We start from the raw sequence: 23,825 nt of genomic DNA on the forward strand, positions 1-23,825 counted from the left end.
GAGCCTCCCAAAGTGCTGGGATTACAGGCGTGAGCCACCATGCCTGGCCTCAAGGTCAATATTTTAAAAAATCAACTGGATTTCTACACACCAGTAACAACATAAAATTTTTCTTTTTTTTTTTTTTTTGAGGCGGAGTCTCGCTCTGTCACCCAGACTGGAGTGCAGTGGCGCAATCTCTGCTCACTGCAAGCTCCACCTCCCGGGTTCACGCCATTCTCCTGCCTCAGCCTCCCGAGTAGCTGGGACTACAGGCGCCCGCCACCTCGCCCGGCTAGTTTTTTTTTTTTTGTATTTTTAGTAGAGATGGGGTTTCACCGTGTTAGCCAGGATGGTCTCGATCTCCTGACCTCGTGATCCGCCCATCTCGGCCTCCCAAAGTACTGGGATTACAGGCTTGAGCCACCGCGCCCGGCCAACATAAAATTTTTAAAAGGGGCCAGGCGCAGTGGCTCACACCTGTAATCCCAGAACTTTGGGAGGCCGAGGTGGGCAGATCACGAGGTCAGGAGATCGAGACCGTCCTGGCTAACACAGTGAAACCCCGTCTCTACTAAAAATATAAAACATTAGCCGGGCATGGTGGCGGGTGCCTGTAGTCCCAGCTACTCGGGAGGCTGAGGCAGGAGAATGGTGTGAACCTGGGAGGCGGAGCTTGCAGTGAGCCGAGATCGTGCCACTGCACTCCAGCCTGGGTGACAGAGTGAGACTCTGTCTCAAAAAAATAAAAAGAAAAAAAAATTTTTTTAAAGATACCATTTTACATTAAAAATACAAAATATCTAGAATAAATCTAACAAAAAGATATACAAAGTCCTTATATTGGAAAATACAAAACATTATTAAAGATATTAAAGAATGTTCATAGATTAGAAGATTCAATACTGTAAAAATGTCAATTATTCCCAAGTTAACCTGCAGATTTACTTAAATCTCAAACAAAATCCCAGCATATTTCCTTTGGTAGAAATTGATAAACGGATTCTAAAATGTATACAGAAACATAAAGAACTAGGAATAGCCAAGACAATCTTAACGAACAAAATTGGAGGATTATACTAAATAGATACCAAGATTTATTATAAGGCTACAATAATCAATTTAGTATGGAATTGGCAAAAAGATTGACAAATAGACCAATGGAACAGAAGAGAGAATCCAAAAATAGACCCACTCTTATGAGGTCATTTGATTAATAACAAAGGTGACCCTGCAACATGCTGGGGGAATGGATGATCTTTTTAATAAATGTAGTTGAAATAATTTGATATCTGCATGGAAAAAAATGAATCTGGAAGAATGAGCTCATATCATACTCCAAAATTATACAGACAGATCACAGACCTCAGCGTGAAAAGTAAAATAATAAAGCCGGTGGGAGTGGTGGCGGGCACCCGTAGCCTGGCTGTCCCTTCCCTGAGGTCCAGTGTGGTCATTCTGAGGGGCCCGGTTTGGTGGGCTCTCCTGGAGCCCACAACCTGCTGGGGCCTAAACCTGTCCACACTGATATGTCCCAGACACAAATTAAAGATCAAGGTTTTCTTTGCCCAAAGTGGAATTCTTGATGATATAGATTAGGGGTAGGGGATTTCTAAAGATTTTGCCTATGGTAATTTGTCAGTGCAGTGTGAATACAATGGCTATTTGAAGGAAATACATCAAAATATTAGTTGTCCCATTTTCCTGGTGGGGCTACAGGTGATTTCCTTCTGTCACATCTTTCTACTCTTTTTCTAAGTTTTCCTTAAAGATGACAGATTGCTTCTCTTTAAAAAACACTTTTTTTTTTTTTTTTTTTGAGACAGAATTTTATTCTGTTGCCCAGGCTGGTGTACAGTGGTGCAATCTTGGCTCACTGCAACCTCTGCCTTCCAGGTTCAAGTGATTATCCCGCCTCAGCCTCCTGAGTAGCTGGGACTATAGGCGCCCACCACCACGTCTGGCTAGTTTTTGTATTTTTAGTAGAGATGAGGTTTCACCATGTTGACCGGACTGGTCTTCAACTCCTGACCTTAGGTGATCCACCCACCTCAGCCTCCCAAAGTGTTGGGATTACAGGCGTGAGCCACTGCGTCCGGCCAAAAACAAAGTATTTTTAAATACAGAGAAGAGTGATCCATGGAGACTGAGTGCCTAAGAGACGTTCGCCCACCTGAATGGGACCAGGGTTGCCCTGGTCATCGTGAGTGAATCATCCAGGACAGAACATGCCCTGACTCTCCTCAGCATCAGGCCACGTCCTCAGAGCACACCCACCCGGTCAGCAGGGCCTCCACTTGCCATTGCCAGGGTTCCTTTTCCCATCCATATCTCCAAGGCCGCCGGGCTGACGGAGGCAGGTGCTGCACCAGCCATGAGGCCCCAAGGTTAAGTCAAACAGGCCATGCCAGCTGTTACCTGTCACCCCTCTAGCATCTCCATTGGCACGCAATTCAGCTAGAGGAGCAGCTTTCCTTCAAGAAGACACCAGGAGGAGGAAGGAGGAGGACTTCCCCTCAGACAGCCAGACTCTGCCATTTCTCCTGCCTAGCTTGAAAGAAGTGATGTGAGCCTAAGACCCTGAAGTGGCAACAAGCAGAGCGGGGCGGCCAGCTCGGGCACAGCCCCAGCCCCTCCTGGCTGACACCTTGCCCTAACACAGGGGAGGGAGGCCACACTGAAGATTCCACCTCAAGCTGGAAATGCACCGCGGTATGTGAGGACTGCTTTGAACTTCCCTCTTCTGGATGTCTGCGGACATCTTCCTGCTGGCTGACCCATAACTGCATCAGGGGGATGCCCAGGGCTGGGAGGGAAGGGTCCAGCCCAAACCAGTTCAAGAAGGAAGCTCCCCTGCTGTGGGGCTTCCTCCAGCCGGAGCCTGGCCAGTGGGGGCCAACAGTTCCTGGCACAGGCTTTCTGAAGGAAACGCTGCTACCTCCAGTAAACCTGAGGGCAGAGCTGGTGGACAGTTCAGGGAGCTGAGGGCAGAGCTGGTGCACCTGGGGTCGCTGAGGAGTTCAGGGAGCTGAGGAGTTCAGGCAGAGCTGGTGGACAGTTCAGGGAGCCGTGCACCTGGGGTCACTGAAGAGTGGGACAGTGGTGTTGGAGGAGTGGCAGTCTCAGACACAGAAAGGGAAGGAACTTTTCTTGAGTACCTATTAGGTGCCAAGCCCCTTCCGAGGGTTAACTCATTGAATCCTCACAGCGATCCTGAGAGGAAGAATTGTTATCCACAAATCCAGACGTGGCTCAAAGAGGTTCAACAGCTCGCCTGAGGGCGCAGAACCAGGAAATGACCGAGCTGAGGTTTGAACCCAGATCTGATTCCGGAGCCCCTGCTCTGTCCACCATGCTCACCCCAGACTGAGTTGGCTGTGGTTCTTCTCTCTTGCTGGAGGTCTTTATGAACAGAAACGGGTGAGATATGGTGAGATATGTAGGACAGGGCTGGCCCCTCCAGGGAAGGAGCCTGCTAAGTTCTTTCCTGGGCTGACCTGTGAGTCAGAGGCCAAGGGGCCTGGGGCCGTCCTAACTTGCAGGCTGACCCTTACCTTGCAAGGAACCAGGTGTTTTTCCACCCAGCAAGGGGTGAGTAAAATGTTTCCAAGAGGTCATGGTGGGGGCTGTGATGGTCAGGGCCTGGCATCTAGGAAAAGCTACGGAAACAGCGGGTGTGTGTTCTCTCCAGCACAGGGTGCGCCCACAACCCTCCTGCAGGGGCTCAGCCTGAAGCCGGAACTTAGGAACACCAAGCCCAAGGCAACCTGCAGCCTTGGCTTGAAGCGGGGTAAGTTTTGTGGCAGATGCTGCTGTTCCGCAGAGACAAGGGGATTCCCAGAGCATAGCACTGAGGCTTGGCTGGTCTAGTGTCCACAGCTGAGAAAAGCAGCTGCGCTGTGGGTGGACTACCCTCCCCAACAACATCTCCTCCCTGGAGAGGAGACATCCCTGTGCCGGGCCCTGGGATGCCAGGGCCACCAGAGCCATCAGGGTCCCACAAATGCAGGGTGGCACTACAGAGGATGAGTCTGCCTTTAAACCTCAAGCCAGAGCGTGGGCATTCAAATGAGCGTTGCTGTGCGAGGCAGACCCCTTGGGAATGTACCTGCCTGTTTCAAACATGCTCTGGTATTTCCAGAACTCCTCTTTGGGAACTGCCTTTGGGGCCATTGTGAGCCCACCTCAGCTGTCCTCCTAACCCGTCACCCCACTTTTCACCAGAAGTGGTGGTATCCCACGTGGTCACCCACCTGACCCTCCAGACCTGGCCTAGGGTAAGTTTGGGCTGTTTGCACATATTGAGTCCCTTTCAAGGAAAGGGCACAGCCCACCGAAGGGATTCCCGAGAACGTGCTGAGGCTGGGAAGCTTTCAAAAAGTGAGTCTAAAGGGCTTTGCAGCCACCTGGAGGGGTCAGCTTTGGGTTGGCTGTGTAAGTGCTCGGATTGCTGGGAAGCTGTTAGAAATGAAGCTGGTGGAATTCCCTGCCATTTCCGGGTGACTGGGAAGAGAGGAGGCTGCTGCCTAGTGGGCCAGCTCCTGGGTTGCTGAAGGTGCCAGGGAGTGAGAGGGGGGTGTCATGCCCCGGCTTTCTCACAGCGAGGCTCATGTCTGCTTATCAGGGCTCAAGTCCTGACCACAAGGCCGAGCACCGGTTCAGCGTGGCTGAGCCACAAGGCCAAGCGGGCGTGGACCTTGGGCTTGGTGTTCCTAAGTTCCAGCTTGTGACCTTGGCCTACTTGCCTTCTGTAGCCCTCGGCATTTTTGTAGGTGACAAGGGATGGATTCATTCACCTCTGCCAGCTTCTCCAGGCACAGTGAGGGGGAGCATCTGTTTCTGCTCACGGAGGAGCTTTGGGTATTTCTCATGGTCGTCACTCAGGAAACGCCTAGCGTAAGTTGTAAGCAGCAGGCTCTGGGCTGAGCATTTCACACATGTGATCTCTTCGCCACAAGCCTGTGAGGTAGCACTAGTACTGTCTCCATTATGCAGAGAAGGAGAGACGAAGTGACTTGTTCAAGCCAAGAGGCAAAGAAGAGGCAGCCACGAGTCTGACCCAGAACCAGATGTGAACTTGGCTGCAGTGGCCATCTGCTCCTACCACCACCCTCTTTTATTCTCAGGCCCACCCAAGACACTTTGGGGAAGGGCCCATTCTAGAATCACAGCCCCAAGATAGAGGTGAGCCCTCGAGTGCTACAAAACTTAGGAAAGTACCCGACTACCATCACCATCTTGTCTGAGTGGCCTCCAGAGGACCCTGTCACCTCCAGGGCTGGGCCCTGACGCCCTGAGACCTGCAGCAGGGTTTCTTGACCTCTTCGTGACCCCCTTTGGGAACTGTCATCCCACACACATTCTGACAGGTGACAGGCCTCACCCGACCCCTTGGCTGAGAATTACTGTGAACAGAAGACAGTCTTTCACTGGACTATTCTCATTGGCCAGAAGGATTTTTCTCAAACTTTACTTTCAGAAGTTTGTTTAAAAAAAAATTTTTTTTTTTTAGAGACAGAGTCTCGCTCAGTCGCCCAGGCTGAAATGCAGTAGCACGATCAGAGCTTACTACAGCCTCGAACTTCTGGCCTCAACCCACCCTCCCACCTCAGTTGCTTGAGTAGTTAGGACTAGAGGAGCACACCACTGTGCCCGGCTGGGAAATCATACTATTCCTTTATTCAAAAAGTATCTGTTACGGACCTACTCTACTCCAGGCTCTGGGGACCATGGTAAACGAGAGGAAATCCTCACTCCTGTGCGGTTGCTTGCTTCTTCCAAACAGATGTTGCCCTAGGCCAACCTTCTGCAGCCAGAAGAGATGGTAATGCAAGATCTGTGGGGCTCCTGACATGGTCTGACCTTCCCCTCAGCCCAAATTGCAGTCCCTCTGGTATTCCCAACAGGAGGCTGCCCACACTCTGCCAGAACTCATTCAGCGATGAAAACTTCCCCCTGCAGCCCCTGCCTTCTGTCCCCTCTGTCCCCTCACTGATCCTTATGTGGAGCTGAACTCTGTCTCACCTCAGCCTCCACTGGGGTCCGAGTCTGCCATCTGCTCCTCTTCACGTGACTCGAGAGTCAGGAGAGGCGGCACCCCAGCACTCTATCCTGGCCCCCAAAATACACGGAGGAAGGACATTCCATCTGCTTTTCTGCTCATCTGTCACCTGCAGGGGAGGAGGGTGCTAGACGCAGGTCGTGGCCCTCATGTGGATGCCCACAAGCTTCAGGCAACCTGCCCAGGGTCACTGTGCTGAAGTGCGGAGAGGCCCTGGGGGGATGAGCAGGACCCTGAAGCTCTGCTGTCCCACTTGAGGGACCCAGAGAGATGCAGCATGGGCCAGGGCAGAGAGCAGGACAGGTAATCTGTCAAAATGTTTGGGCTGCCTGCCTTTGTCACCATTCCCACACCACTGGCCCCAGTGAACCCCCAGAGGAGAGATAATGGGCTGCTGTTTAAAAGAATACAACAATACAGCTCGTTCAGTCGCTTGTGTCAACACTCCAGCTGAATGAGAGGCTGAAGAGCAGGCCGGCCAGCCAAGGAAGGTCAATATTGACTCAGGCCCTCCTCCTGGGCCCAGCTTCAGCCTGCACACACAGTGCTGCGGTCCAGCAGCAGCTCAGGCCAGACCAGCCCTCTGACTTCCATTTACTGTACCTCGAATCCCAACTCTTGCCTGTCCTCTCCTGCTGCACAGCACTGGGCTTTCCTGGGCGTGTGGTTATTTCTAAGGCAAGACCTGAAGAATGGCTTCCTGGGAGGGCTGCAAGCCAGGAACCTTCTCACTACCCCAGATTCTCCACAGCCTCTGCACACAAAGGTCTGAGTCCTCAGCACAGGGTCCTCAATGCCTAGGTAGAAGGAACCTCTGGCATCCCTAATCACAAGATTGCCTTTTTTTCCTACAGCCCTTAACTTTCCAGACCTCTATTTCACCTCCTTATACTCACAACACCACTGTGAGTTGGGCTGAACCTGCTGGGCCCATTTTAAAGAAAGCAGGGAGCTGGAGAGAGGAGGAGGAGGTAAGAAAAGAAAGGTATGCTTATAAAGTGCCCGTCAGGAGAGGCTGTGCTAGCTGCTTTTTATTAGTGTATTTAATGGTACTATTTGTAGCTATTGCAAGCTCTGTTTTACAGATGAAGAAACTGAGCCTCAGAGAGAACTGTCCAAGACATGAAGTGTGGAGCTGGGATTCAAAGTCAGATCTCTCCGACTCCAAACTCCAGGCTCATCCACAATGCCCAGTGCCCAGAGAAGTCAAATGACCTGCCCTGGATCACACAGCTATGCAGAGCAGAGATGGGACTGGAAGCTCAAGCCAGAGGCTCCCTCTGTCCCAGGCAACAGTTGAGGTTCCAGAGTCACCCATGAACACATGAACATGTGTGACATGCAGGGGATGCTGCTGTTTCTGATGCCCAAGCCAGATCCTCTTCCAGAAATGGCCCCTTCCCTCGGTCACCACAAGGTCCAGACACCCTGAATTAGGGTCTCTCACTACTCGAGTGCCCTCCAAGGACCCCTACCTTTACTTTATTCCTATTGCTTTGCTCTAATACCCTCTGACAATAGCTTGCCAAACAGCCAGACTGCCCTCAAAGCTCTCCAGGATGGGAGCACTCAGAGTGGTTTAGCCCTTCCCAACATAGCAGCTGGAGGCTGAGGCAGTTACTCCCCACAACCGCCTTATGAGGAAGGCATTCGCATTCCCATTTTACAGATGAGGCCTTTTATAAGCTCATAGAGAAGTGAAGCAACTTGTCTAAGGAGTCAAAGGCAAAGTCTGGATGGATTCAAACCCCACTCTCTTTGGTTCCAAATGTGTCTTTGACTACTGTCCTATATACCATGTAGAATTCATGGCATTGCAGGCTGACTCTTAACCTTGCATGGAATCAGGCGTTTTTTTATCCAGTGTGGCAACCTATGCCACACCAGCCACAAAAAATGAGCACGGATACAGACCTGAGCCCCTCTGCCCCCTTCACCCAGAAAAACAAGTCAGAAAAGCCCCCCGCCCCCCCAAACAAAAACAAAAACAAAAACACCAGAATGGAGCAAGATACAGAAAATGCAACCCTGGGAGCTCTTCATGGCTTAGCCTCCAGTGCTCCTAGCAGCAACTGCAGTCCAGATCGGATGGATGCCACCTGAGCAGGTCTGGAGACCTGGGGAATGAGCAGTGGGCTGGGGTGTGTGCAGCGGCAGCTTCACCTGTGACTCCTGCAGCAGTCTCCCGCGGCTGCCTCCCACCCTGCCCTGCACAGCCACTGGGCCTGCCACCACCCTTCTTGTTTGGGAACCTCTTCCCCAGCATGAATTCCCTGCACTCTGCCGCGGTGACACCCTCACCCAGGACTGGCATCAGACCTGATGGCAATCAGACCTGAAGATGGGCCCGGGGCAGGGCGGGCCATTTGAGACCTTGACGTCTACCAGCCTACCATGGGGCCATGGGGCAAAGTGGTGGAAGTGACTTAACATGCACCCACTAAGGATCGAGAGGCGGCACTTGGAAGGGACCACCTCCGCTGCCTAGCAGTACCAGGAAGGAGCCAGCCCAGGAGGGCCACCTGCCTTCCCACTGTCCCTCCCTGTCTGCTCTTCAAAATGGGTACAGAAGGCTCTAGGGCCGGGGTACGCTCGCTCACTCACCTTCCGGCGCCTTTCGCCTGTTCCTCGAGACTCCTCACCCGCTCTGGACAGCTCTCTTAGGTGCCGAGGAGAGGGAAGACCTGGGACCTTCCTGGGCCAGTCCTCCGCAGGCCTGCGCGGAAACAGATCAGAAATGCATTATGGCAAATGTAGCAAGTGTTCCCGCGGGTGTTGCGACTGGCTGGCGTCCAGGCGTTGGGAACCGCCCCGCTCCCGCCTCCCCACTGAACTCCTGGCTCAGGTGCAAGAGGCGGCAGCCTCCTTGCGGGGTTCACGGGGAGAAGGGGACGTTGGGCGCAGCACCGCTTCCGGGGCGGCCCCTCTCCCGCCGCACTCCGACCCGGCGCGGCCACCCGGCCCGGCCACCCGGCCCCCGCTCGCAGGCCCCACTGCTGCGCCCTCTCGGGGACGCGAATGCCCCGAGCCGGGCGGGCGCCCGCGGAGGGAGGTCCCGCTCCAGGGGCGCGGAACTCCAGATGCTTACGCCCAAGGCCCCTCGCCTGGCGCCAGCTGGTCCCGAACTTCGGGGCATGGGCATCCAGGAAGGGGGCCGCGCGTGTTGGGAGGCCTGTCCTCGCCGCGAGCCTCCAGGGCAGCCGGGGCACCCACCTGAGGAGCGGGAAGCCCAGGAACGCTCGAAGAGGCCGTGGGAGCCGGGCCCGCCCTCTGCGGGAGGGACTTCGGCGCGGGAACGCCGAGGAGGGGCCGTGCTTACAGGTTGGTGCAGCGCCTGCTTCACCTGGCCGCGGTTTTGATTTCAGGGTGTGGCCTCAGGTAGGACGCGGCGGCGAACCCAGAGCGCGGGAGAAGTTGCCCAGGGTCGCCGGGGCCTCTGCCCGAGGGGCGCCCCGCTGCCTAACTCTCTCTTCACCTGCTTGCCCCCAGCTCCCGCCCGCCCTTCGCCTCCGGGCCCTGGCTGGCCACAGCCGTGGGGACCTGCCTGCGGCTCCACGGCCCGGTGGCCGCCTCGCGGAAACCCGACCCGGAGAACCAGCTGGGTGCCGGCTGTGTGTAATCACCTGGTTCACTGGCATCGCAGATGCACGCTCCAGAGCCGCGGGCCGACTCTCCTTTGTCGCGGGGCCGCGTGTGCCCACCCACACATCCTGGAGAGCCCACGCGGAAGTCCGAAAACCCGTCACGTTGGATGATCTGTCCCATGTGGACAGGGCCCCAAGACTGTGCTGAGGTAGCCCCTTGCGCAGGCAGGAAAGTGGGATTTAAGGGATTCCAGTTCCCTTGTCAGACCTTGCGCAGTCCTGAGTCCTGAGGACTTTCTAGCCTGAGAGTCCTAGGGCAGGAGACCCGCACCGACAGAAAGCTTCCAGGAGCGCCGCTGGGGCCTGTTCCGGAGCTCTCTGCCTGTGATTCTGTTCCAGAGTCGGCATCCCCTGCTTGTCCTCAGCAGTCCCTGCCTGAGATCAGAATGGCCATTCCAAGGGGCTCACTCCTGGCTGCCCCCCCGTGCCATGTTTCTTTTGGGGTACCGGGTGTTTTCTATATTGGGGGAAGGGACAGGGATCACCTGTCTCTTCCCCAAATAAAGAACTGAGAAGACCTTTGCTCTCCTTGCCTTGGGCCCCCAGAGAGAAGATGTGTGCTCTTCTCTCTGAGTGCTGAGTGCTGAGGAGGTTCTGGCTTGGAAACTCAGTACATGTGGACTCTAAATGGCTGCCCTCAAGTGGTGGCTGGGTGACTGCCAGTGTCACAGAGCGGGGACCAAGGACAGTGCAGGGATTTAAAAAAATCATTGTTGGGCACCTCAGACTTCAATGATTAACTGAGGTCACTATGGCCACTTATTTTTGTTCACTGATTCTTTAGACGTATCAATGCTACTCATAGCTCAATCTTTTGCATTACAGGCTGTATTGGTTACACACAGTTTACTCTAAGGCACCCACCAAATAGAGCTCAGGCAACCCGTGGGAACCTGCCAGCCCCAAACAGGTCTGTACCCTGTGTGGCTGCACCACAAGTCCAATGCCCTCAGCTTTCCTTGGAAAAGCATGGTGCCAGGTGCAGATGCTGGCCCTGTGTGCCATGGGACAGTGGTGTGGGAGCCAGCCAGCTAACCATAGGTCCTCGCTGCCATCCCCCACATCCCCAACACAATATTTATATTTAGTTTCTGTTCTCCTCCCCTTACTCCGTCCTCTCCTCCTCCTCCTCTTTGTGTCTTTCCCACACGGATTCTTTCTCTTTCCTCTGACTGGACAATACTGTAGGCCTGACCCACTTAGACAAACTCTGACCTCCTGTGGTCACCCAGGAAGCTGACCGCTAGGCCTCGGATGAGGGGGCAGTGGGAGGGGGACCAGGTGATACAAGAATGGCTCCCCCCACAGATGAGTTACCCAAGGACATGGGTGCACTGGCCGGATGCTGGCTGCGGAAGCAGAATATGCTGTGTGGAGGCGGGAGAGATTAGTTGCTGAGGATTTGAAAGGAACCATGAACCAAAGCTAGAATGAAATGCATTATATTGTCTAACCTGGAGTCAACACCCTAAATTATTTTTACTGATTCATGAATGCACATGCGAATTATTTTCTTTTACTACAAATGCCTTATATACCCAAATCACAGCTCCAAGCAGTACTTTTGAACAGAACTACGATAAAGTATGAATGTTAGAATATTACCAGAAATGAACTGGTATTTAATTTGGTTTGAATCCAGGCTTAGGTACCCTAGAATGGCTACTAGCCAAGTCCCATCCTCACCCTATAGAGAGTAACTCTAGGAAACCCTGGGTTCCTCCCACTCCTTGGGAGCTACAGTGGGTTTGGGGCCTTGAGAGAGGCAGAGGGTCAAGTTAGACTGACCAAGGAGGTAATGAGTGCCCCATCACTGGAGGTATTCAAGAATAACTGTCAGTCAGGTAGGCCAGAGAACTGGATATAAGACTACACTGGGGAATCCCTCAGGTCCATCACAACACCAGTTTTTTGCACTTCCAGTCTCATCTACGTGAAGTTCAGCTGCACTGGGTTGCATGGTCCCCCCGTTGCCGCCCCCTCCCCACACATGGAGACAGCTGGGGATCCACACTGAACCATCCATTGAGGGCAGGTCCTGAGTGATTAATTCCTGCGTGGCTCTTCCCCTTCTCTGTCCTCCTCTGAGCCATGCCCAGTTCAGCCCTGCCCAGGAGGAAAGGGTAGAACAACAGCACGGGAAGCATCAGGAGCAGTCTGGGGACAGTGTTTCCTGCAGCGTCCACGTGCCACCCTCTGCCTTGTTCCCAGGTTGCCATGCTGAGCACAGGGAGCGCCAGGCACATCCTCCTTTGAGGAACCTTGGCTGCTGGCACAGACCTTCTGGTTGAAGGAATTGTCCAGGCATTCCCATTCTACAAATTGGGTAGGAGCTCTGGAAGAGACACCCAAAACAGACATTTCACCACGGGACATGGCTCTTGGAGGGGTGCCATTTCAGAGGCATTGGCAGACCAGTATGGTCTGGGAGGGCAGCAAGGCGGGCACGTCGCGTGGGGCAAGTACTTCCCGGTTCTCCCTCAGCCTGTGGCTATTGGGGCCTGTTGTAACATCTGAGCGCCAACAGCCAGGGCTGAGTGCTCGGGCTAGGGCCAAAGAGGAAAGATAGGGATCAGCTTGTGGTTTAGAAAGACAAACACATTATCCCTTCCCTGCATCTTTCTGCTCCATGACTTGAAAAGCTTCCTGGGGATGAGGAAGGCGACTAACTAGCTCTTTTACTCCTTCCAGCCTCCTTCCATTGGGCGACTCCGCCCTCCCCTAATAATAGAAATAATAATGGCTGCCAATGATGGCATGCTTCCCGTGGACCAGGCCCCGTACAAAGCTGTGTACCTGTGCTACCTCCCTTAGTCTTCACAGCAACCCTGGGATGGAAGTCCTGTACACTTATTATTCACATTTGACGAATGAGGAAACTGAGGCCCGGGGCGGTTAAAGAACAGCTGAAGGTGTCCTAATTACTGCTATAGACGGAATGTTTGTGTCCCCCCAAGAGTCATCTGTTGAAACCTCTGTCCCCCCCAAGATTCATTTGTTGAAACCTAATCACCAATACGAGGGTATTAGGAGGTGGGGTGTTGGCAGGTGATTAAGTCACAAAAGCAGGGCCCTCATGAATGGGCTTCACACCTTTACGAAAGAGGCCCCCAGAGAGATCCCTGGCCCTTTCCATCATGTGAGACTGTAGCAAAAAGACAGCCACCTCTGAACCTGGACGCAGGCCCTCCCCAGACACCAGATCTGCCAGCATCTTGCTCTTGGGCTTCTCAGCTTCCAGAACTGTGAGAAATAAATTTCTGTTGTTTATAAACCACCAGTCCACAGTATTTTGTTATCCAGTCCAGAAAGACTAAGTAAGCCAGTTACTGAGTGGAGGAGCTGGCATTTGAATGGAAGTGTGTCTGACCCCACAGCTGGTTCTCTCATGGCTGCTGGCGCCATGGAATGTTTGAACAGGCAGTGGGGAGAGACCAACTCAGACCTTAATATAAGGCATTTGTATTTTTAAAAAATCACTGCCCAGGAAGGCTGTCACATGAGACACAAGAGGGGTGGGGGTAGGGGGACTGTCCCTCCCTGTTTCTGAGTAACATATGAGGACCCCCACATGGCACTGGGTGTGAGGGGCAGAGGGGTCCTCAGGTTCCCCCACTCTGTCACTGAGTTCCCTGCTAGGAATCAGGTGCTAGGCTTTCCTGGCCACAAGCCAGCACCCTGCCTGAAGTTCCTGCATCCCACGCCTGCCCTTCACAGACCCAGCGGCCCAGCCGCCTCAGGCCCTCAGGCAGGACCTGCCAGGGAGGTGGGGGCACGTGTGCTGGATGCTTGGCAGGAGGAGCCCTGAGGAGCCGGGGCTCCCAGAGGGGTCCCCGCCCACTCACCCTGGAGCCCGAGGCCTGGGAGAGAGGCACTCTTGGGGGAAAATCCCTTCCTCCCACTCTCCTCCAGGCTGTCCGGCACCTGCTTCTTCCTGCTCCTCACCCCGATGGGACCACCCATCTCTCTCTGCTGATGGGACCAAGAGAGAGGTGCACACCTCCGGACCTCCGCGCATCTGGAAGTGTGAGCCTAGGGAGCTGACGCTGCCAGGCCCTTGGGGCCCCCAGGCAGGAGGGAAGTTGATGGAGTCTAGCTGCAGAGCCGTGGAGTCCTGCGGATGGGAGCCCTCTTGCCTCTCGAGACTTATGGCATGTCTCTGGCCTCAGTTTCCTGATGCGTGTAATGGAAAGAGTACCTCCCTCCCTTGGGAGGGTGGTGGAATAATGAGGTCTAGAGCATTGGAATACAGAAGTATGGAGGAGCAGCACCCCCAAACGGGGTGAGAGGTTCTTAACCCTCAGCCCTCACAGTTGCAGAAGGGACCAAGGAGAAAGCTCCCCTCCCCGACCCCAGGCGTGCACACTGGAGCTTGGTTTGATGTGCCACGGAGTCGAATCCCAGGATTCGTCTAGAAAACAAGGCTACTACCACTTGCTACTAAATCAACCCAACAGGTCTGTTCACCCCAGATTCCGGAAAGAGAGCCCAGCGCTAGGGAGTAGCACTGTCTGGGGCCTGGTTAGGTGTTTTGGGAAAGCCCGTGGGTTCCTGCCTGGCTGCTGGACAGACATGTCCTGCTGATACCCTGGGCCTCAGCAGAACCTCAAGCCTCTCTCTCTCTGCCTGCCTTTCTCTCAGGTTCTGCATGTGTACTAGGCTTCCTGTTCCAACGAGAATATATAAAACCATCCTCCCCAAACACAAGCTGACACTGGGGGCTAAACTTGCTTGACAGTCCCAAAGGGGCCTGGTGACCCGGGAGGAGCCCCTCAGATGCAGGGACCATTGCAGGCTGTGGCGCCCATCCCAGGTGCATCCTGGGCTACCCTGGGAAGGGCTGGGGAACAGCAAGAGCCAGATCTGTGGTAAGGACACTCATTTTAGAGACATGATGGATTCATTTAATATCTTCTCGCTACAATTGTTTTGCAGCGCCTGCTCTTAATGGCCTCCAAACTTTCATCCAAATATCTTTTGCTGGCAGTTTAGCTCTCTGGCTGGCATTTTTGCTGGCAGAACTAATAGCTGGATGCCTTCTTGAATGGGAAACTTTCATTGTCTTGTCTTCTCCCTTCTGAGCTTCCAGCGACTGCCCCAGGTCTGAGATTGGGGGAGGGCTGTGACTGTGACGCTCCTGCGTGGAGCCCAGTGGCTGACTTTCAGGAAGGACAGGTGAGTGTGAGGGAGCGGAGGCCTGTGCCTGACTAGGTGAGGGCCCAGGCCCAAGCTCCAAGGAAGAAAAGGGTGTGAGAAAGCAGGGTATTTGTTGCCTGAGGCCCACCTCCAACACTTTGGGCAGAACACCTTAGTTCCAGATGCACAAAACACACAGACTCTGGGCTGTGCGGCCCCCTAGGAACTCTAACTAGCTGGTCCTAGAGTCTGTGGACCTCTGCATGTGCCGTGGGTCAGAAGGCATGGCCTAACGGCCACATGGCGGATCTGTGCTGTGCTGCCACGCTTCTCAGGGTCCTCCCTTCCCCAGTATTCTGGCACACACCAGACAGAGCCCCTGGACTACTGCAGGGGTGGTTGGCCTGCTGGGACATTTAGTTGAACGCTGACAAAGCAGGGTCCTGGTAACACCACTGCCATACCCTCACCAGCGGCTGGTACAGCAGCCTCTGCTAGGATGATGGGCCTCATCGTCCATGAGGCAGCCCCTCCTCCTGTCCTGACCACACCTCTTGTCACAGGAGCTCTGAATGCTGCTCACTCGTGGCCTTGCATTCTTCCCCCCGGGGCCGGCTCCATCCCTCCCCAGGATCTGAGACCTCTACCTCTCCCCACCTTTCTGGATCCCAGACACATCGTCTTCCAGCAAGATCCACTCTAGTGGAATAGAAAAAGTTTTCTTGTCTAGCTTGGGCCTGGTGACCGGCGACAAGTGACAGGCCTCCTGCCTCTGGGAACTGACCTCTGATGGTGGCTATTGGACAAGTAAATGCCTGCCTGGGGTCAAAAGTCTACACCGATCAGATCACCTGAGGAACAGGGCCTCCCAGGTGCCTCCCCTACCCTCCGCCCCAGAACCTCTGTTTCATCTCTGACACTCATCAAGACTCCCTTCTTTGGCTTAAGACATGAAGTTACCTGGGATAAAAAGAACTTGAATCAATCCATTCATAAATTAGTTAGATCTCTTCATCAGAGAGTGGCCTGGTACCCAAGAGTGGCCTGGGTGCCGTGTGCAAAGTTCGTCCTCGGGAAGCACTTGACTGACAAGCATGGGCTGGGCTGTGGTTTCAGGTCTAGCAGGATGCTGGGGGGATGGCAGGAGGCACCCAGGAGCGAAGGGACCTGCCCAGACTCCCAATGTGTCAGGCCAGGCTGCGTCTCCCAATCCATCAGGTTACCCAGTGGCTGCTGCCTCCTTCTGCATGTGCCCTTGGTAGCACGGGGGCGGGGTAGGGGGCAGTCTGGGTAGCAAGAGTGCTGGGCAGGCAGCTGAGGATCCCTGGGCTGGAAACTCACCCTGCCATTAGTTAGCTGTGTGGCCTCAGTTCCCACTTTCCTTCTCTGGACCTGTTTCCTGCTTTAAAATTATGGGGGCTGGATGAAACATCCTCTGGGGACTCCCTCTGGCTTGAATGTGCTACAGCAATCTGAGATGGCCAGCTCATTCCTGGGGCAGCCTTTTCCGTCTCAGAGCTCCTCCTTGCTGGCCTGGGACTGTGCTCTGGTGGTGCAGGAGGCTGTGGCATAAGTGGTCCCCTCGCTCCCTCCACCCTCTGTGCTTTCTTGCACAATTCCCTAAGCTGAAAGAAAGAAAATGGAGTCTGGAGCCTCTTCAGGCCAGGAAGCTGAGCCACATAACCAGTCTTCCCGGTTTTAAAGTTCTAACTCTGCCGCTGCTGCAGCCTTCAGGACTCCTGGTCACCAGGCAGGCAGGCAGGCAGGCAGCAGGCCTCGGGAGAGGTGACTGGTTTGTTGCTGTCTGCCCTGAGTTCAGCGGGCTGGTCCCCGCTGCACTGGGATCAGAGATCAAAACACAGCCCCAGCTGAACTGAGCTTTCTGATCCTGCTTCCCTGGACACCCAGAGGATTCCCTAGCCAGGTCCCTGACAGCCTGAAGGACACAGCTCTGCTTCTGGCCCCATAGCAAGAGGCCCAAGGAGCTGAATGCATGGAGGCTGTGGGCAGACCAGAGCACAAGAGACTGTCGCCTGGGCAGAGAGACACTGGGATTTGCTGACCGACACAGCACTTTTGGGGAATAGGTTGCCAGGGAGAATCCACAGGTGTACAAAAAAAGTCGTCACTGTCCCTCTGTGAATACTTGGGTCTCTGCCCTGCCTGATGTGTCGTAATGAGGTTTAGTAGGAAATGCTGGCCAGCAGAGGTGTCCCTTTGCTGGGGCCGAGGCGGTTGCAGCCTCTCGTGTGGTTATGAGGGAACCTGTTTTTTTCGCATGTGAGTTCCCCCAGCCCAAGAAAGCCTGTCATGCTCTGGGGTTGCCTCGTTTTTCTTAGGTGAACAGGCTTTAGGATTACCTTTCCTAAATTCACAGAACAGATAACCCTTTGTAGAAAAAACAGGCTGGTGGCCGGGCGCGGTGGCTCAAGCCTGTAATCCCAGCACTTTGGGAGGCCGAGACGGGCGGATCACGAGGTTCGGAGATCGAGACCATCCTGGCTAACACGGTGAAACCCCGTCTCTACTAAAGAAAACTACAAAAAACTAGCCAGGCGAGGTGGCGGGCGCCTGTAGTCCCAGCTACCCGGGAGGCTGAGGCAGGAGAATGGCGTGAACCCGGGAGGCGGAGCTTGCAGTGAGCTGAGATCCGGCCACAGCACTCCAGCCTGGGTGACAGAGCGAGACTCCGTCTCAAAAAAAAAAAAAAAAAAAAAAAACAGGCTGGGTGTGGTGGCTCACACCTGTAATCCCAGCATTTTGGGAGGCCGAGGTGGGCAGATCACCTGAGGTCAGGAGTTTGAGATCAGCCTGGCCAACATGGTGAAACCCCATCTCTACTAAAAATACAAAAATTAACCGGGTGTGGTGGTGGGTGCCTGTAATCCCACCTACTCGGGAGGCTGAGGCAGGAGAATCGCTTGAACCTGGGAGGCGGAGGTTGCATAGAGCCAAGATCGTGCCACTGCACTCCAGGCTAGGCAACAAGAGCGAAACTCCGTCTCAAAAAAAAAAAAAAAAAAGAAAAAGGAAAAAAGGAAAAACGAAAAGTTTCTGAGATGGAGCCTCACAATTACTAGGCATTTCTTTTTTTTGAGACAGAGTCTCGCTCTGTGGCCAGGCCGGAGTGCAGTGGCGCGATCTCAGCTCACTGCAAGCTCCACCTCCCGGGTTCAAGCGATTCCCCTGCCTCAGCCTCCTGGGTAGCTGGGACTACAGGCATGCGCCACCACACCAGGCTAATTTTTTGTATTTTTTGGTAGAGATGGGGTTTCACCATGTTGGCCAGGATGGTCTCTATCTCTTGACCTCGTGATCTGCCCACCTCAGCCTCCCAAAGTGCTGGGATTACAGGCATGAACCACAGCGCCTGGGCCACGATTACTAGGCATTTCTAAATCACTTGCCAGGGTGGTCCGGAGCCTGCCGCGGCCCGGTCTGGCCCCTCTGCCTGCCGCATCGCCAAGTGTAGGCTTTAGATGGGACGCAGCAGAACGCAGTTCCTCATGGAGTTAGGGCCAGCATGTGAAAAAAGCTTCCAGGCCCCAAAAGGAGTAGGGCCAGGGCCACGGCTGGGCTCTCGATCCCTTCACCAGGGGCAGCCCACTTCAAGTCCTCAGGATCTCCAAGTCTAGACCCCAGAAGGAGGAATCTCAAGTTACTCCTTAGGAAGTCTCAGAGGACAAACAATGTGCTATTTGGGAAAAAAATAGACCTGGCATGATTGTTTCTTCCCAGCTTTCCCGGGCATTCTGAGAGCTTTCGTTTCTCCTCGGAGGAGGGTTCTTTCAAAGTCACCTCCTCCGTGAAGCCTTTCCTGATTCCCCTGAACAAGGTATGGTCTCTCCTGGCACTTCGTTCCTCTGACACCAGTTATCATCACAGTGATAATAGTTATCTCTTGCTGAACATGTACGTACGTGCCAGTCATGCCGTTCAGAGCATTCACTTATTATCTTATTTAATCTTCTCAACAACCCTAACTCGTAGGTACTATAATTATCTCTGTTGGACAGGAGAGGAAATTGAGACCCAGAGACATGAAGTAACTTGCCCGAGTCACCAGGAAGAGGCAGCACCGGGCCTGAGGCTCACGCTGCTGACTTCATGTTAACCAACCACCATCCTGCCTCTTCCCGCCCTGGTCTGTCTCCCCCAGCCTTCACCTCCTCCTGCAACTGCAGATAGAAGCTGCTTCTTCCTTTGTCATTCTCAAGTTATCTGTTTTGTCCCTCTTTATAAAGTTCTATGTTAAGAACCATCGCCCAGTGTTGGTGTAAATGTATAAATTATCTGGGCTGGATGGGTCATGGCTGCCAAGTTCAGCGATGAGTCTGGGACACAGAGTGGGCAAAAGGACGAAGCCGCCCCGGGGGCTGATTGTGGTTTTGTGGCTCCGCTTGTTTCTGGTGCAGTTGGCCCCACACTCAGCTCAGCTTTCTTCTCCACTGCTCTGCTCCAGGGCTATAAGCATCCCCAGGGCACGAGCTCTGTCCTGCCTAGTCCACCCCCTCTTCCTGCCACCAGTGCTTGTACCTAGTAGGCAGGCCATGGCTGTCATCTGCTTGGCAGCCTGTGCGTCAGAACAAGGTGCGGCCTGGACCCCACACCCTGCCAGGAAAAGACACAGTCCCCTCTATCTCACACCTCACTCTTCTCGCCTTAGCCCTTCCTGGGCCCTAGGGCTGAGCTCTCAGAAGGGGGCAGCTTCCCAGGCCCAGGCAGACTGCTCGCCCTGGGCAGGAGGGCCAGCCTTGGCTTCAGCAAGTTGGGAACTCATTCTGCCTCAGAAGCTTCCATTTGCAATGCTCCACCCCAACCTGCTGGCTAGTCCGCCAAGCTCTCTCCTTGAGGCCCGCGAGGTGCAGGCAGACAGATGCCTCCTGATGAGCTTTACTGGCATCCTTCCTGCTGCTCAGGTCTTAGGCACTGCTTCCGCAGCCCGGGCCTTCCTGCTCAGGGTGACGAGGGCATCTTACGGGAAGGACCTCCTGCTTCAGTCCACAGGACAGCCTCCCATGAGTCCTTCCTGCCTTCCGCACCCAGGACACTGTGTGCAGTGGGCATCTCTGGGCCATTTGGGTGAGGAATTCAGTCTTTCAGTGTCTCAGCCTCTTCCCTGCCCAGTCCCCTATGCAGGGGACCTCTCCCACAGAAGTGGGCTGGCATAAGAAGGTCAGCTGTCTGGAGTCCTCCCTGAGCCCTCAGGACCCCAGGCGCCTTTTCCTCTCCTGCCCAGCCTGCGCTGGCCCGTACTCTCTGCTCCCTCCTGGCCCAGCCTGCTGCCCGCTGCTGGCCTGCTGTCTGCCTGGTGCTCAACAGCCTCGGCCCCTCTGCCCCCAACTGGGCAGCAGCCCCTGCTCAGCTCTGCATTCGTGGAAGACTCCTAGGCACAGAGTCACCTTTTATGAGGCAGCAGGAGATACCCCACAGCTGGGTCATTCTCCTCATCCGGGAGCCAGGTGTGGGAATTCACTGGCATGAGAGACACTTACGGGTTCCTCCTGCCTCTGAGTGCACGTGCTCCTCCAGCACGGGGAATTTTTTGGTCATCCTTAGGAGTTGTGCACAGAGTGGGCTTTCCTTGGCTGGAGACCCCACCCACTGCATCCTCCCTGTGTCTGGCAAGTCCGGGAGGGCTTCAGTTTGTCCTCGGGGCGCTGGACAGGCCGTGCAGTCCCCACACTCCCCATCTCAGGTGCGCAGAGCTTCCATCCAAATCAGCTGCTCCCAGAAGGGCTTGCCTCTGGCGCTGACCCTTCCCTGACCAGGCGCTCTGCTCACTAGGGCTCCCAGGTACCACCTCCAAGCCTGGCCAGGACAACCACCAGGGAAGTCTGCCTGCAGAGGGGACTCCTTGCTTGCCCCAAATGCTTCAACCCCAGCTCGATGAGCTCCCGTGGGGCTGAGTCCCAGGCCCACCTGGGATGGCTCCTAAGCTCATCCTCTCCTCCTGCAGCCCAGTTCCCACCAGAACCAGCCTCAGGAAGACCCCAAGCAGAACCGCACAAACCTCTTGGTGTATGATGCCAGGGAAAGGACAACTGGAGACCGCAGGACATTAGCCTGGCTTCCTGGTGGGGCCCAGTGCTTTATAAACCCAAGCTCACTCGGCCTGATGTCCCCAAAGCTGACCAGGTCATCCACCCTGCAGCAGGGGTGGGGAGCCCAAGGCCTGTGAGGAGTGACCATGCTCGGCCAGGCAGCTCCCTGAACCTGCCCTGACACTGAGTTTCAGAGTCAGAATCTGTGCCAGGTGAAACCCAGCAAAAGGGTGTGACTTGGAGCCTGGAACCCAGCAGTGCTCCCTAAATATTTGTGGAATGAATACACAAGGGAAATGTCCCAGAGGCAGTACAGTGAGAGGGGCCTGGTATAGGGGTGTCCTGGTGACACTGGCTTGGCCCAGAAGGGGCAGGAAGTACATGCAGGAACAGCAGAAACAAGCACCTCTCCCTCTAGCTAGGGAGCCAGCGTCTAGCTGGGATTGGACTGTTTCACAATCAATCTGGAAAGAGGGTGGCAGGTCGGGTTGGGAGTGGAGCTCCTTGACCCAGGAACCCAGAGCTGTGGAGTCAGCCTCCCTGTCCCAGGTGGGAGGCAGCCTGGACACCTTAGCACCCCTGTCCCTAGCCCAGGAATCCGGAGCATGCAGCGGCAGGGGGAACCTTACCGTGGCCGCTCCTTCTGGGCAGCGGGGCCCCACGTTCTCCACTGCAGGCTGGTGCTTGTTTCTAGTCCAGGAAGCGGCACTCCCTTCAGGCAAAATAGAAAAAAAAAAAAATGGAAAAGAAAACCTCAGTGCTTTTTTCACCCAGCCTCTTCTCCTGAAGGCTCCTGGTTGGTGTCGTCCTGCCTCTGTGGGCACACAGCCTCCTTCCCTCTGGCAGCTTACTCACTGGTGCCCGCAAAGCTGCCAGCTGTGTGGGGGAGGTGGGACCTCCCCCCTCCTGACACACACTGGGGCATGCCCTGTGGGGACCAGGGGCTTGAGGGTGGCACCCGCTGGGTCCTGATCATGGGGAAGCCGTGCCCTGGCCAGCACCCTTCTCACTGAATGGTGTCCCTGTGAGCTCAGCAGAGACGCACATGGGTGCTGACTGGCCCTGCCTAAGAGAGTGACAAGGTTCTTGGTAGGAAGCTGTTTCCTTGGTACCCAGACCTGCCAGAATGAAGGGGCAGCCCAGCCCCTCAGTGATGGGCTCTCACCCCGGCCAGCCCCTCCGGAAGGCTTCCTACCTGGGCATGTTGCTGTGTCTCGGTCCTGTGCACCCAGACAGGGCCTGGGCCTGCCGGGGCTGGCAGCTGCTCCTCACCCTGCTCAGGCCGTGTGTCTGGCGTCCCCTCTCCCTGATGCCCATCTCAGGGCCTGCGCCCACCCACCATCAGTTAGGATAAACTGCTGTCAGGCCCCCAGCCAGCTCTCTGCTGGACCCAGCTGCTGTCCCCAGCAGGCGGACGGCACACACACTGGCTTACACACTCTCGCACTCACGCACACGTGGGTCCACGCCCAGCATAGAGCCACCTACCTGCCCAGGCCAGCCTAAGCCAATCCAGCCTCGCTCTCCAAATGCCACTCCGACCCCAGAAGCCACTCCTTTACAGAAACATCCCCGTGGGAGATGAGTTCACAGCCAGCCCGGGAGGACTCCAGTCAGCGCTCGGACAAGACTGCCCTTCTGTCCTTACACCTCCAGAGGACACACACGGGCAGCCTGACCACCATATCTGCTATTGCACTCTGCCTGCTGCCACAGCCCCCCGGGCACCTCTGGCCCCCACAGCGTCTTCCATATCTTTAGCGGGTGGCAGCAGACTCACAGCAAGTCCCATCTTCCTGGAGCCCAAGGTAGGGAGGGGAGAGCTAGAAGGGGCGGGACTCAGGTGCAGCTCCAAGTTTCCAGCTCCCAAAATAATCAGATGCAAAGGAGAAGCAAGAACAGCTCCAGGCGGGCGGTGACTCAGTGCTAGTGGGCTGGCTTAGTCACCTGGATGGCTGCTGGCGGCTCCTGGTACATCAGGACGGGAGCAGCGCCCTCCCCCACCTGCCTGGACCGTGGCTGTCTCCAGAGTGTGGCCGCGGAGCCCAGCGCCCAGGGCTGCCTGTCAGGCGAGGCCGCTCCACCCCGCTCCCGCCCATCAGGGCCCAGCGGCCCCGGCTGCGGCGCGCCCCTCCTCCACCGTGCGCCCCGGCTCACTTTGGGATTTCTCCATTAAATCCTCAGGCATCGACCTGCTCGTTTGGGGCGCCGAGCTGCTCCAACGTTGCTTGGCAATTTTGATATCGTCGGGGGTTGCCATGGGGAGGAAGGTGATGTCATTGACACAAAAAAACCCACGGAATTTACAAATCAGCTGGGGCTGGAGCTATTTATAAAAACACGTTTTTCTCTGCCTTTCTTTGCTGAAGGGGAGGAGGAGGAAGGGCTGCCTGCGGGCTCAGGGTGAGCCTCCCTGCTGTCCTCCCTATCCTTGCCCTAGAGAAGCCAGACCTCCTTGGCTCACCCCACCCCCACCCCCCAGAACTTGGAGCTGCGCATTCAGACCTGGCAGGTGCTGGCCTCAGCTGGTTTTGCTTTGAAGGCGACAGTGGCACACGGGATGTGAGGCAGGGCCGGTGCCGGCTTCCTGGGTTGGCAGGAACCAGAAACGAGTTACTTAACTGGGTCCCTTTATTTCACTGGTCAAAAACAGAGGTATTTGCTGGTGAGGCAGCTTGAGCTCTTTGATGTGCCCCCCACCAGCTCCCCGGAGCGCCAGGTGGAGCCCAGACTTCCACAGTGCCCTTCCCATTCCTAGCCTCAGTGTCTCCTCCGCTGGCCCCTTTTCTTCTCCCAGTGTCCAATTGTGGGCTCCCCAAGCTCCAGGCTTGGTCCCCTGCTCATCTCTAGCCACATTCAGCCACCACTCCGTCAAAACACCTTTTTTCTGGGGCTCTGACCATCACCTGGGCAAACGCTGGCCCCAAAACCCATTTTGTGCCTGCCCCACTTCAGGCACCA

General features: G+C 55.3%; 2 protein-coding genes across 7 annotated transcripts in view; one reads left to right on the forward strand and one right to left on the reverse strand.

Annotated features, from left to right (window-relative positions):
* Window positions 1-23,142, reverse strand: part of PAK6 (p21 (RAC1) activated kinase 6) — a 39,266-nt gene extending 16,124 nt beyond the window's left edge. The window contains exons 1-3 of one of the 5 annotated variants that reach the window (XM_033190597.1): window positions 23,022-23,142; window positions 21,494-21,576; window positions 8,645-8,756 (exon numbers count right to left, since the gene is read on the reverse strand). The gene's annotated coding sequence lies outside the window, so the exon portion shown is untranslated. Of the gene's footprint in view, window positions 1-8,644; window positions 8,757-9,128; window positions 9,174-9,253; window positions 9,398-21,493; window positions 21,577-22,059 lie in introns of those variants that run through there. The other 4 variants (XM_033190594.1, XM_033190595.1, XM_033190598.1 and 1 more) reach the window with 4 other exon arrangements.
* Window positions 8,763-10,529, forward strand: CUNH15orf56 (chromosome unknown C15orf56 homolog). 2 transcript variants are annotated; one of them, XM_033190600.1, is made up of 2 exons: window positions 8,763-9,361; window positions 9,530-10,529. In XM_033190600.1, the coding sequence occupies exons 1-2, from the start codon at window positions 8,785-8,787 to the stop codon at window positions 9,793-9,795; spliced, it is 843 nt and encodes a 280-aa protein (XP_033046491.1). In that variant the 5' UTR covers window positions 8,763-8,784; the 3' UTR covers window positions 9,796-10,529. The 2 variants fall into 2 exon arrangements, with proteins under 2 accessions (XP_033046491.1, XP_033046492.1); XM_033190601.1 differs by having other exon boundaries at window positions 8,765-9,418; window positions 9,530-10,525.
* Window positions 23,143-23,825: the final 683 nt, after the last annotated feature.

The sequence above is a fragment of the Trachypithecus francoisi genome, unplaced genomic scaffold, assembly GCF_009764315.1.
Source record: "Trachypithecus francoisi isolate TF-2019V2 unplaced genomic scaffold, Tfra_2.0 Lachesis_group3, whole genome shotgun sequence".
NCBI classification, from domain to species: Eukaryota; Metazoa; Chordata; class Mammalia; order Primates; family Cercopithecidae; genus Trachypithecus; species Trachypithecus francoisi.

What these genes read in the sequence shown, in the direction of transcription:
- CUNH15orf56 (XM_033190600.1), top strand. Translation starts at nt 8,785, where the DNA reads ATGGCAAATGTAGCAAGTGTTCCCGCGGGTGTTGCGACTGGCTGGCGT. An exon ending in AGGAGGGGCCGTGCTTACAG is followed by an intron (nt 9,362 to 9,529) that starts GTTGGTGCAGCG and finishes GCTTGCCCCCAG; the next exon opens with CTCCCGCCCGCCCTTCGCCT.